General features: G+C 43.3%; 1 protein-coding gene across 1 annotated transcript in view; it reads right to left on the bottom strand.

Annotated features, from left to right (window-relative positions):
* Positions 1-4,018: 4,018 nt before the first annotated feature.
* cfap299 (cilia and flagella associated protein 299) overlaps positions 4,019-13,185 on the bottom strand; it is a 115,808-nt gene continuing 106,641 nt past the window's right edge. Inside the window, exons 5-6 of the mRNA XM_083784139.1 lie at positions 7,493-7,622; positions 4,019-4,236 (exon numbers count right to left, since the gene is read on the bottom strand). Of these exons, the coding sequence (XP_083640265.1) occupies positions 4,141-4,236; positions 7,493-7,622 (226 nt within the window). The 3' untranslated portion in view covers positions 4,019-4,140. The remainder of the gene's footprint in view (positions 4,237-7,492; positions 7,623-13,185) is intronic.

The raw sequence follows: 13,185 nt of genomic DNA, 5'->3' as shown, positions 1-13,185 counted from the left end.
TGCTCGCATGTCACACTGTGACATGCTGTAAACTTTTATATCTGCTATTTTCATATATATATATATACACTTCAAGGTGGCAAATGCAAGGAAGTGGATTATTTGTAAAATTATTTTCGTTTTCAAAGAAGAGAAGGGAGGAAAAAAAAGAAAGGAAAAAAGTAAAGTGAGTGACTAATATGTAAATGACGGGGGACTTTGATGTCCCATAAAGTCTGTCTGGCATCTTTGAACATGAGGAATGCTTTAAGCCCATTTCCCTTCTCCTCTGTCCAAGCGGAGCTGCTGCTGCCTGGGGGGGGGGGGAGAGACAAACAGCCCCCATCATCTTTCAAAGCTCTTTACGCCTTTAATTTGTTTAGACAAACAGCCAAAACATGCCGGGGCCAAGCGCTGAGATGAACCCAGGGTCCCCGAGCAGGTTCCTACTTCCTGCCCCCTAACTATACTACAAGAGACCACTAGCTCTGGGGAAGACCAAAACAAACGCTAACCTGGCCTGCACTGCCGGGAATACAGACAATTAAAGGGCCCAACACCGTGTGTGTGTGTCTGTGTGTGTTGTACATGTGCATGCGTGCATACGTGTGTGTTCGTGTGCACGTGTGTGTGTTTGTTTAAATGTCCCCACAAGTATAGCCGATTTTTTTAAATGGACATAGTCCTCATAAATAAATGGTTATTGTATTGTTAAAATAAGTTTTTGAGAATTGGACTTACAATTAGGAAATTATTCAGTTTGGAATTGTTGCATAATGTAGATTTTTCTTTTCTTTTTTAATTATTATTTTTGTACACAAATCGCTTCTGGGGGTCCCTGGCACAATACCTTTTCAGATGGGGGGGTCCGCAGCCACATTTGCCAATTTGGGGGTCCTTGACATGAAAAAGTTGAAGCACTACTGCTTTTGCTCAGGTCTTAAATGGCTAATAAACAAGCTCCCTGTGTGTCAAAATAATAGTCATTATTGGTGGAGGTTTCTGTGACAACATACAGTATAGGGAGATGTTTTGACTAAAACGTAACCGTCATGGCCTCAGATGGCCTCAGACGGATGGCCGGCATCTCCCTTAGGCCCCTTTTCCACCGGTTGGTTCCCAATGGGAACCGGTTCAGTTCTTTTTGGTTTTTAGTCCATGAGCCAGAGCTCCAAAATTGAAACGTTAATTATGAATTGAGTGGGCAAAACCATACCTATATTAGATTGTTATCACCGTGAAACTTCCCCAATTGAGTACTTACATGAAGACAATGATCTATTGTATTAAAAAAAAAAAAAATTATATGCAAAATATGCAAAATAATCGAAAATATGAAAAATCTACTACTGTGGAAGGGTTATCATGTATTAATTTACTTGTATTGATCCTATAAACAATTTAATATAGGGTATAGTTTGCCCACCAATTTTGGAGCTCTGGCTCATGGACTAAAAACCAAAAAGAACTGAACCGGTTCCCATTGGGAACCAACCGGTGGAAAAGGGGTCTTAGAGATAAGGTGAGTTCAGTCACGCGAGAGAAACTCGTAGTAGAGTCGCTGTTTCTTCGCATGGAAAGGAGCCAGCTTAGATGGTTCGGGCATCTGGTTAGGATGCCTCTCGAGCGTCTCCCTAGGGAGGTCCTCGATTCACATCCCCACTGGAAGGAGACCCCCGGGCAGTCCAAGGACCAGATGGAAGGATTACATCTCCACACTGGCCTTGGAACGCCTCGGGATCCCCCAGCAGGAGGTTACTAATGTTGCTCTGGAGAGGGAAGTCGGGAGCTCTCTGGTGGAGATGTTACCTCCGTGACCTCACTACGGATAAGCGGTTAAAGATGGATGGATGGTAAACTATCATTGTGAGATACTTGACAAGACTCCATCTTGGCCCGTAGCACTTGCCCTAGCCCAACGACCTTACAGGCGAACTTATCTAATTTAGGTAGCATTTTATGCATTACATAGCACTATACACTATATGCATACAGTAGTTTCATTATAGATAGATATATTCCAGTTATGTTCGTAGCTTACGTATGATTCATGGTAACTAGTCTTTATGTATATGATGTATCGTCATGCTTTGTTCTTGCTTAATGTAAATCACGCTGGATTAAGAGCATCTGCTAAATGCCTAAAATGTAAATTTTACTTGTGTTGCTTAGCTGTAGGTGCCAGTGTTAATTATAACCAAATCAATGTCATCGATTATATAACCGATAACCGATCAATTTGGTTTTTTTATGTAAAAAATAACAAAATCTAAAAGCATTGTGAAGGAGAGGTCCTTCTACATGAGCAAACTGGTGCCCATTGCAATGGAATGCATTGAAGTCAACGACAAGACGTCAAGTGTATGAATAAACACTCATTTTTGAATTAGTGCAACCATTGTCAAATAATCTGTTCAAGTAAATAAAATATGACAAATCACACGTTGTTTAGACTGATTTGCTTTCTGAGTTTTACAATGTGCGCACCATCATTTTATTTTGAGTTGTCTAACCAGCACAGAGACATTTTGGACTACTGTCAGGCGACAGGACAGACTGTCAATTGACAGGCTGTCTCACAATGACAGTCGCATTTGAGCATTTTCCTGTGGATAGAGAATCTTTTATAACCGTGGTTGTGTAGACAGGAACTTTTCTAAATGGATTTAAAAATAATAATTTGAATTTGAGATTCCCACCGATGCTTTACTTTCCCAAAAAGCTGTCGTAACCAGACGCAGGGACAGCATCCACTGCCTGTATCTATTACAGTAACATATGGCTAGCCTATAATTTATTGCCTTAACAGGTCAGCTGAGACCCGTTATGTTACCCATTGTTGTGCAGTAGGCTACCCTTTGTTGTTCAAACGCAGCAGATTATTGAGAAACCAGCATTAGGAATGCTGGCTGCATGTGCTCAATGCACCAAAATTGTAATTCCCTCAGTACAGACGACAGCAACGAGTTTTTATATACTGGCAGGATTTATTTTTAGTTCAATCCAGACCGTGAAAACTGTAAGCAAAAAACATATACACAAATACAATAATCACTAGTCAAAATAATAACAAAACACATACAGTAAGATCTCAAACATTGTCTTGATAATGTCGTCACTTTCAATTACTGTATACACAATAAACTTTGGTTACATATAATCCACATAAAAACACAAAGACTACATCTAACTAAGCCCAACACTTTAGCCCTTAGCTGTATTAGCCCTTAGCTGTATAACAACAATTCAATACAAACAAGAAAGAAAACACACACAAAAACGTCAGCAAAATGTACCTTAGTAGCTGCATTGCATGAGGAAAATTGTGTAGCTTGGTATTACTCTGTATGATTGTCTATCTTGATGCTATGAGCTATTTTGCAGATGCATCAGCACTGAAAAACATGTATTAAATCAGCGGACTTTTTTGGCGAGTGTTACGCTAAAGTATGTCCTGTAGGTAACGGGCGATATAAAAACTAAGGTTCCGCCTTTGAGAACTTTGGTTCCTACCAAAAGAAATAACTCAAAAATACTGCGCTGACTGACACAGAGGCAGTTACAAAAATGTTGGTAATTAATGTATCTGTGCAAGCCGACCCTGTTATATACAAGGTGTATATTACTCGTTCAAATGAACATTATTAAAGATAGATCGCTATGTGTCATTTTGATTCGACTTGCCCTAAAACGTGTGCCCGACCCTAAATCATGAGTTTGACAGACAGACATACAAACTCACTCAACAGTGCCCAGCAGTCCAGCAGTAAACAGAAAAAATGTAATGTTCAGGTTAGGATATCGGTTGTGTCCAATCAGGAGCGAGGAACTCCACAGAGATCATTTATCAGCATCAATTTGACAGTGTTCCAGAACCAGCTTCTCAATCTGCTATTTTCCACCCTAAAAGCCAGCTCGATGATCAGTTTCGCTTCTCTCCTTCTGGGGCTCCTTGTACCAATCCCTCATACCCCTGCATCTAGATGCCATGCGTATAGATATGAGAGGAACACTCTGGCTGCTGATGACGGTGGTTGACTCAAACTCAAACTTTGTATTTAGATCAAATTAAAGGCTTCGCCGGTCGCCCTCCAATGTGCACTTAAATTGCAGTGTGCGTCAGTGGCGGCCTGGCAGGGCCGGGGCCGCCGGAGGACCCACTCACGCCGCCCTCCTGCTGATGTGGTCGTACACGACCACGTGCGTGTACAGCGCCGACTGCAGGGGCGTCCTGCTGGAGCTGTCGCCAGGTGCCGCCTAAAGAAATGGCCCCGTAAAAGAAAGACAGAAAGAAAGAAAGAAAAAAATACAAAACAGGACAAAATGGTTGGCAGGTGTCTGGTTAAAGGAGAAATCCACACCATGTACCTTGAATCAGCCTATAATCCTGTCCCAACATACATGAATTGTTTCATAGTATGTTCTCCATTTTCACCCCCCAATGGTGGACAAAGTACGGTAGCCTATACTCAATCACAGTACTTGAGTCTGTCTGCATGCAGTGCTTCCCAAACCTTTCAGATCGAGACCCAAAAGAGAGGTTAGACGTTTGGCAGGGACCCAAACTAGTGAAAATAGCAGATCTACAAGCGCACAACGTGTCGCTTCACGCCGCGTTGCGAGCTTGTAGATCGGCTTTTGCGAGCTTGTAGAGCAGCTATTTTCAGGACTTATATTTTTAATCTTCGAATTTCATAGATAGATTTGTTTGTTTGTTTGTTTTAAATTGTATACAATTATCTTACTTAACAGTTTCCGTGCCTGGAATGGATTACTCCAGGTTAATGTCGCTGCCGTATCGGACATACCCGCCTTTTGTTTTATGTGTTTAATCCGCCGTAATGTAATGAATCAAAAGAAAATCCGTCTTCGTCGCGGAGTATGAGACTGGATGGCTTCGCTGTGATGACGAAACCGGAAATCGTCACATGCTGTGGGCTGCTAGGGCTTCTGGGAAATTGAGGCCAATGGAAATGCATTGGATGCAACGCCTCATTGAAACCAATCTTGTGTGCGTCTTCCGGGTGCACCAAGATGGTGGATGCTACACACGGATCATAACAAACCACGGGAGCTTTTTTTGATGGATTTTCGCGGATTAAAAGCCCAAATAATTCAGCGTATGCTCTAAAGGTAATACAACAATCTCGGCAGTGAAGGGGGGTTGATTAAAATGCGGGTTAATCGTAAAAAACAGTCAAACTGTTAATCTTTTGAAACAAGAAAATGGGATTCTTACTCGAGTTGTTTAGTTGTTTTTATGTAACCCATAAAAATTGGTCCGTGACCTATGAATGAATTGCATAGACTAGCGTGACAGGTAAAGAGTTCATATGATAATGTCCAAGATGGCAGGATACATATTCAGTGAGACACGAGAGTGAAACCTGAGATCTAAATCAGTGGTTCTCAAAGTTAGGTTAGTCTATATTCTGATAGTAAAAATTGCTATACAGTGTTCAATAGCAAAGGTCTCCCCATCCCTCTAGTTAGTAAACAGAAAATACATTTTCAGGCGAGTCACCAATTTCATCCAATCAGGAAAGATCGGATGAAAAGTGTTTCAATTCCAACTTCTGCTCATTTTGTTGTTTCACCATCCAATATCCTGTGTGAGCTTTCTCTCCTGATTGGATGAAATTGATATACCGAGCTGAAAATGTATTTGCAGTTTACTACAGAGCTGGAGAGATGCTCCCCACCCACTGTTGCTGAACAAGCACTCTCTAACAATAACAATGATTAGAATATAGAACTATTTAACACTTAAGCTGTAATTGCTAATAAAAAAGTCTTATTAAAGGGGATGTTAAGTGCTAATTTGACGTTTATTAAGGGCTCAGAAAAAGGCTTTGGGGGCCTTGAGCCCATAACCCTGAATGGCAAAGTCCAAAACGAGCCCCCCACTTCAGATGTGAAGCCCACAGCACAGCTGGGAGCGTTTATTTTTGGTCTCATAAGTGTGTCAAAAGTGTCGAGTGGGAGTCGACACCTAGCCAGCAATTACGTTCAATTTACACTTTTACCTCAAACACACGTCTTCTAAATAAGTCCACAGAGTCTTCCTAGGCCTACGGATATAAGTTCAAAAGAATGTCCACAAAAAATAGAGTAATAAACAGAAAGAAATGAAGCTATAAGGAAGAAATGAAAACTTCACTGAAGCTCTAAGTTCAGGAAGTACACAGGGTGCAAAAAAAAAAAGAAAAAAAGCGAGCAACACATGAATTTCATTGGCTATCGCCTAATCGCCTGCTATCGCCAGACGATGTCGCCCAAAAGATAAATTATTTTCATATTTTCGGGCGACGTTCCTCTGCCCACTTTTTGACCATCGCTTGTTCACCTGCTATCGCCAGTAGTTCCCGGGTCCCATTGATAAATAATGCAATTCTGGAAAATTCGTCTGTTAAAACGCCCGCTGTTACAATGCATCGCAACATGATGCTTAGAGATTGTCCACGCAATTTATGTGCCAATGTCCTATTAAATAATTCCATTCAAATGATTCAAACTCAAACTCTTGTCAGATTAGATTAATAATTTTATTTAAAAAATGGAACAAGAGACGTTTCAAGTTTCAAATCTGATTTCTGTCCTCGTTTCTATAGAAGGTTCCCTGCGGAACTGTGACTGAACAGCTTTTAGGGAAATTATATCATTGGGCCGTGCCGGACCGCAGTGCTTGAGGAGCTTGAGGTGGGTTTGAAATTGGGTTCGAAGCTGACCTTGAAGCTGAGCTTAAAGCCGAGTTTGAAACTGAGCTTGAAACAGAGTTTGAAGCCGAGCTTGAAACTGGGTTCCGGGGCCTCCAGCACGGTCGGTTTGCTGCGTCTGGCTTCCTGTGTTTTTAATAGACGGCCTGGCCTGGCCGGGGCGGGGTGGCGCTCGACCACAGCAAGGAGAACACTCACCGCTTTGCCATTTTGGCCACACGAGGAAGGCTTTCAAATAAAATAAGAACGCGGTCATCCCCATCCCCCTCTCCCCCACCAAAGCTCTGTCTGCAAATTCTAAATAGTTTCAGCTCCGCCAACTTCTTCCCTACACCCCCACTCCACCTCTCCCGGCTCCCCCCACGAGAGAGAGAGAGAGAGAGAGAGAGAGAGAGAAAACAAAAACATGTGTCAGAGTGATACTTCTACTACTACTGCTGTCACTCTGCCAGCCTGCAGGAAACACCTGTCTACATTGTCATACAGGTGGAAAGAAACAGCCCCCCCCCCTACCTCTCTCTCTCTCTCTCTCCACTCTGAATGACTCGCATCTGGTATGTGGTACTAATTAACGTGTGGTACAGTAGTTTAAGGCTCCAAGCAATTAGTCAATTTGGGATGAGTATTCCTTTACACATTTGGGTGTCAAAAAAATAACGTTTCTGAAGATGGCTTCGTTCCCCAAGCTTCCATTTAATTTTATTTCGGACATGTTTCAGCGCAGCGCAGCGTGGCACGGCACGACGACGCGTCAGGTGTATCACACATTATGCAAGTATTAATTTCCAATCGGTTACCAATGGATCCACGTTGAGGATCTTGCGGTCTCTCTTGTTCTTGAAGAGCATGCCAGCGGGGTCGTTGCTGATCACCTGGTAGTTGGGACTGGCGTTGGCTGTGGACCGCTGTGTCTTCCAGTTGTAGAAGCTTGGAGGATAAAAGTCAGACCACTGTTATATAACTGAATTATAAGCGCATCGATCAATCAATCACTCAATCAATCACCAGCTGTTTCTTGTCGTCCCTAAGATGAGGCGCAAGCACTGGGTGGGGGGTTACTCTGTGCATTCTCGTTTAACACAAATAGGACCACTAGTGTGCACACGTGGCCCCTGGCTATATTCTCATAGCAGACCCCAGAACAGTGTTTGTGCCAAGTTTGGTGCGGATCGGATGTTGTATTTGTGATGTACAACGTCGGTTCCGCCACCCACCCACCTTCTAGGCCATTATAAGTGCCATTAAGGGTTAAGGGTGTTGCTCGGGGACACTCTGACACACAGGCCGGGACCTTCTGATTACCATCTCTACCCATTCAGCTATGTCGGCCGCCCTAGCATCATGGTTTTGAAGTGGACATTTACACAGGATGTTTTCCTGTCCAATGAAAGGCCTCACAATAGGGACATTAGCCTATTTGTCCAATGAAAGGCCTCACAAGTAGGGACATTAGCCTGCTGTCCAATGAAAGGCCTCACAATAGGGACATTACTGGTCTGGGTGTAATGACAGGCTACGCTTACGGTAAGAGAGTGCAGCACTAACGGGCTGGGCGCTAATCACAGTGGTGGAGGAAGTGACAAAAGTAATGACATCAACATACAGCATACTTACAATAACAGAGTAAAAGTACCCAGTATGAATGGCCTATTTCACATCACAGACATTTTCACAAACTTAGCCGATCTACAAGCTCACAACCCGTCGCAGCTCTTCGAATAACTGAAGAATAGAATAGGGCTTAATTTAATTGGTTCAGTAAAAAAAAAGGTACAATGTTTGCTTCTGAGATGTAGTGTAGTGTTGAGTGTTGAAAAACGTAAATACTCCAGCCAAGACAAAGGGTAGGCCTATACCTCAAAATCTAAGTACAGTACTTGAGTAAATGCACTCGGTTACATTCCACCAATGTTCTCTGTGGCTGAAGCTTCCATCACATCCAATTCCAGAGGCAGCTGCTCAGCAGTAACAGCGGTCCAAATGTCACACTCTAAAGATTCCCCTGAATGCAACGCACACGCACACACACACACACACACACACACACACACACACACACACACACACACACACACACACACACACACACACACACACACACACACACACACACACACGCACACACACACACACACACGCACTGCTCCAGAACAAAGCTGGATGTCGTTAGCACATGCAGCACCTAGTCCTCGGCAGCTTGTCAGCATTCAAACTAGTTGAACGGTGGTTTTCGAACAGTAGTTCTCAAAAATAGCAGATATAGAAGCTCACAGCACGTCACTTTGCGTTGTGCTGTGAGCTTGTACATCTGCTAATTCTGAACATCTTTGAAAAATCTTGAGTGTTTGAAAATAAAATATTCTTCTCTTCAGGGGGTCCCTGGCACAATCAAACTCATCGAACAGTGGTTTTCGAACAGTAGTTCTCAAAACATATCAGATATACAAGCTCACGGTACGTCACTTTGTGCTGCGCTGCGAGCTTGAACGTACATATGCTAATTTTGAAATTCTGGAAAATGTTTTTCTCTTTAGGGGGTCCCTGGCACGAAAGATTGACACCCCCCCCCCCCCTCCACACACACACACACACACACACACACACACACACACACACACACACACACACACACACACACACACACACACACACACACACACACACACACAGATGGGGAGTGGGGTTCCGCGGCCAAATACATAATCATTTTGGGGTTCTTTGGCACAGAAACGTTTGAGAACTACTGATTTAGAAGGCATTTGTAGAATTGGTTTAAAAAGCAGGTGGCTTGCGCGCTTCCAGTTACTGGCTGGTGCTGGACTAAGGTAAATATAGTGAAGAGATTTGTAGAATTGGCCTCAGGTCTTAATGGGTTTCTGGGCATTATATTGTGTTGTATGTGCGCATCTCAATTATGTCATCTTGTGTCTGTAATCTCTATATCTTATATCTCTCTTGTGCACATTCAGAACATTCTGTAGTATCACAGAAAAACGCCGGGACAACGCTCCACACGTCCCAAACTCTTCTCCCTTCTGGCTCCAAAACTGTGGAATGCACTTCCCATTGCAGTCAGAACTGCAGCATCACTCCCAATCTTCCGCCGTAGTCTGAAAACCCACCTTTTTAGACTCCATCATGGCCCATAGCACTTACCCTACCCCCTTAGATAGCATTTCTGTAGACTTAGATAGCATCTGATACAGACTTATAGCATGTTATGTAGACAGCACTATAATTGCATTGTATATAGTCATAGCACGCCATAGTACATATGTATAGCACAGTAGTATATATATAGTTTATATGTATAGTCTCATAATATAGATATTCCACTGTTACTTTCTTAGCTTACGCATGTTTTATGATAAATGCTTTTGTGATGTATTCCCATGCTTTTGTTCTTGATTATTGTAAGTCGCTCTGGATTAAGAGCGTCTGCTAAATGCCTAAATTGTAAATTGTAATTGTAAGCAATGTCACACCATCAATGATCATTTGCAAAAAATGCTAATCCTGAGTGAACTTTGGTGGCATCTGTCCATTTCTTTGTAAATCTTTTTGCAATTTGCACTCCTCAAACATCTACTATCCTAACTGTCCTAACTATCCTAAATGTGGAATGCCGAGCCAAAAACACCAGATCCTGGGAAGGGTTGTTTGTTTCCATATAGTTTACCATCTTCCAGCAGTGTGGTTCCCAACCTTGTTTCCATATAGTCTACCGTCTTCCAGCAGTGTGGTTCCCAACCTTGATTCCATAGTTTACCGTCTTCCAGCAGTGTGGTTCCCAACCTTGTTCCCATATAGTTTACCGTCTTTCAGCAGTGTGGTTCCCAACCTTGTTTCCATATAGTTTACCGTCTTCCAGCAGTGTGGTTCCTAACCTTGTTTGCATATAGTTTACCATCTTCCAGCAGTGTGGTTCCCAACCTTGTTTCCATAGTTTACCGTCTTCCAGCAGTGTGGTTCCCAACCTTGTTTCTATAGTTTACCGTCTTCCAGCAGTGTGGTTCCCAACCTTGTTTCTATAGTTTACCGTCTTCCAGCAGTGTGGTTCCCAACCTTGTTTCTATAGTTTACCGTCTTCCAGCAGTGTGGTTCCCAACCGTGTTCCCATATAGTTTACAGTCTTCCAGCAGTGTGGTTCCCAACCTTGTTTTCATAGTTTACCGTCTTCCAGCAGTGTGGTTCCCAACCTTGTTTCCATATAGTTTACCATCTTCCAGCAGTGTGGTTCCCAACCTTGTTTCCATATAGTTTACCGTCTTCCAGCAGTGTGGTTCCCAACCTTGTTTCCATAGTTTACCGTCTTCCAACAGTGTGGTTCCCAACCTTGTTTCTATAGTTTACCATCTTACAGCAGTGTGGTTCCCAACCTTGTTTCCATAGTTTACCGTCTTCCAGCAGTGTGGTTCCCAACCTTGTTTCCATAGTTTACCGTCTTCCAGCAGTGTGGTTCCCAACCTTGTTTCCATATAGTTTACCGTCTTCCAGCAGTGTGGTTCCCAACCTTGTTTCCATATAGTTTACCGTCTTCCAGCAGTGTGGTTCCCAACCTTGTTTCCATATAGTTTACCGTCTTCCAGCAGTGTAGTTCCTAACCTTGTTTGCATATAGTTTACCGTCTTCCAGCAGTGTGGTTCCCAACCTTGTTTCCATATAGTTTACCGTCTTCCAGCAGTGTGGTTCCCATATAGTTTACCGTCTTCCAGCAGTGTGGTTCCCAACCTTGTTTCTATAGTTTACCGTCTTCCAGCAGTGTGGTTCCCAACCTTGTTTCCATAGTTTACCGTCTTCCAGCAGTGTGGTTCCCAACCTTGTTTCCATAGTTTACCGTCTTCCAGCAGTGTGGTTCCCAACCTTGTTTCTATAGTTTACCGTCTTCCAGCAATGTGGTTCCCAACCTTGTTTCCATATAGTTTACCGTCTTACAGCAGTGTGGTTCCCAACCTTGTTTCCATATAGTTTACCGTCTTCCAGCAGTGTGGTTCCCATCCTTGTTCCCATATAGTTTACCGTCTTCCAGCAGTGTGGTTCCCAACCTTGTTTCCATATAGTTTACCGTCTTCCAGCAGTGTGGTTCCCAACCTTGTTTCCATATAGTTTACCGTCTTCCAGCAGTGTAGTTCCCAACCTTGTTTCCATAGTTTACCGTCTTCCAGCAGTGTGGTTCCCAACCTTGTTTCCATATAGTTTACCGTCTTCCAGCAGTGTGGTTCCCAACCTTGTTTCCATATAGTTTACCGTCTTCCAGCAGTGTGGTTCCCAACCTTGTTTCCATATAGTTTACCGTCTTCCAGCAGTGTAGTTCCTAACCTTGTTTGCATATAGTTTACCGTCTTCCAGCAGTGTGGTTCCCAACCTTGTTTCCATATAGTTTACCGTCTTCCAGCAGTGTGGTTCCCATATAGTTTACCGTCTTCCAGCAGTGTGGTTCCCAACCTTGTTTCTATAGTTTACCGTCTTCCAGCAGTGTGGTTCCCAACCTTGTTTCCATAGTTTACCGTCTTCCAGCAGTGTGGTTCCCAACCTTGTTTCCATAGTTTACCGTCTTCCAGCAGTGTGGTTCCCAACCTTGTTTCTATAGTTTACCGTCTTCCAGCAATGTGGTTCCCAACCTTGTTTCCATATAGTTTACCGTCTTACAGCAGTGTGGTTCCCAACCTTGTTTCCATATAGTTTACCGTCTTCCAGCAGTGTGGTTCCCATCCTTGTTCCCATATAGTTTACCGTCTTCCAGCAGTGTGGTTCCCAACCTTGTTTCCATATAGTTTACCGTCTTCCAGCAGTGTGGTTCCCAACCTTGTTTCCATAGTTTACCGTCTTCCAGCAGTGTGGTTCCCAACCTTGTTTCCATAGTTTACCGTCTTCCAGCAGTGTGGTTCCCAACCTTGTTTCCATATAGTTTACCGACTTCCAGCAGTGTGGTTCCCAACCTTGTTTCCATATAGGTTACCATCTTCCAGCAGTGTGGTTCCCAACCTTGTTTCCATATAGTTTACCGTCTTCCAGCAGTGTAGTTCCTAACCTTGTTTGCATATAGTTTACCGTCTTCCAGCAGTGTGGTTCCCAACCTTGTTTCCATATAGTTTACCGTCTTCCAGCAGTGTGGTTCCCAACCTTGTTTCTATAGTTTACCGTCTTCCAGCAGTGTGGTTCCCAACCTTGTTTCCATATAGTTTACCGTCTTCCAGCAGTGTGGTTCCCAACCTTGTTTCCATAGTTTACCGTCTTCCAGCAGTGTGGTTCCCAACCTTGATTCCATATAGTTTACCGTCTTCCAGCAGTGTGGTTCCCAACCTTTTTTCCATATAGTTTACCGTCTTCCAGCAGTGTGGTTCCCAACCTTTTTTCCATATAGTTTACCGTCTTCCAGCAGTGTGGTTCCCAACCTTGTTTCCATATAGTTTACTGTCTTCCAGCAGTGTGGTTCCTAACCTTGTTTGCATATAGTTTACCGTCTTCCAGCAGTGTGGTTCCCAACCTT

Source organism: Protomyctophum parallelum (assembly GCF_964188405.1).
Source record: "Protomyctophum parallelum genome assembly, chromosome: 15".
In the NCBI taxonomy this organism is placed as follows: Eukaryota; Metazoa; Chordata; class Actinopteri; order Myctophiformes; family Myctophidae; genus Protomyctophum; species Protomyctophum parallelum.
Note: the sequence above shows the minus strand (reverse complement) of the source record. Positions and strands in the feature narration are given on the sequence as shown.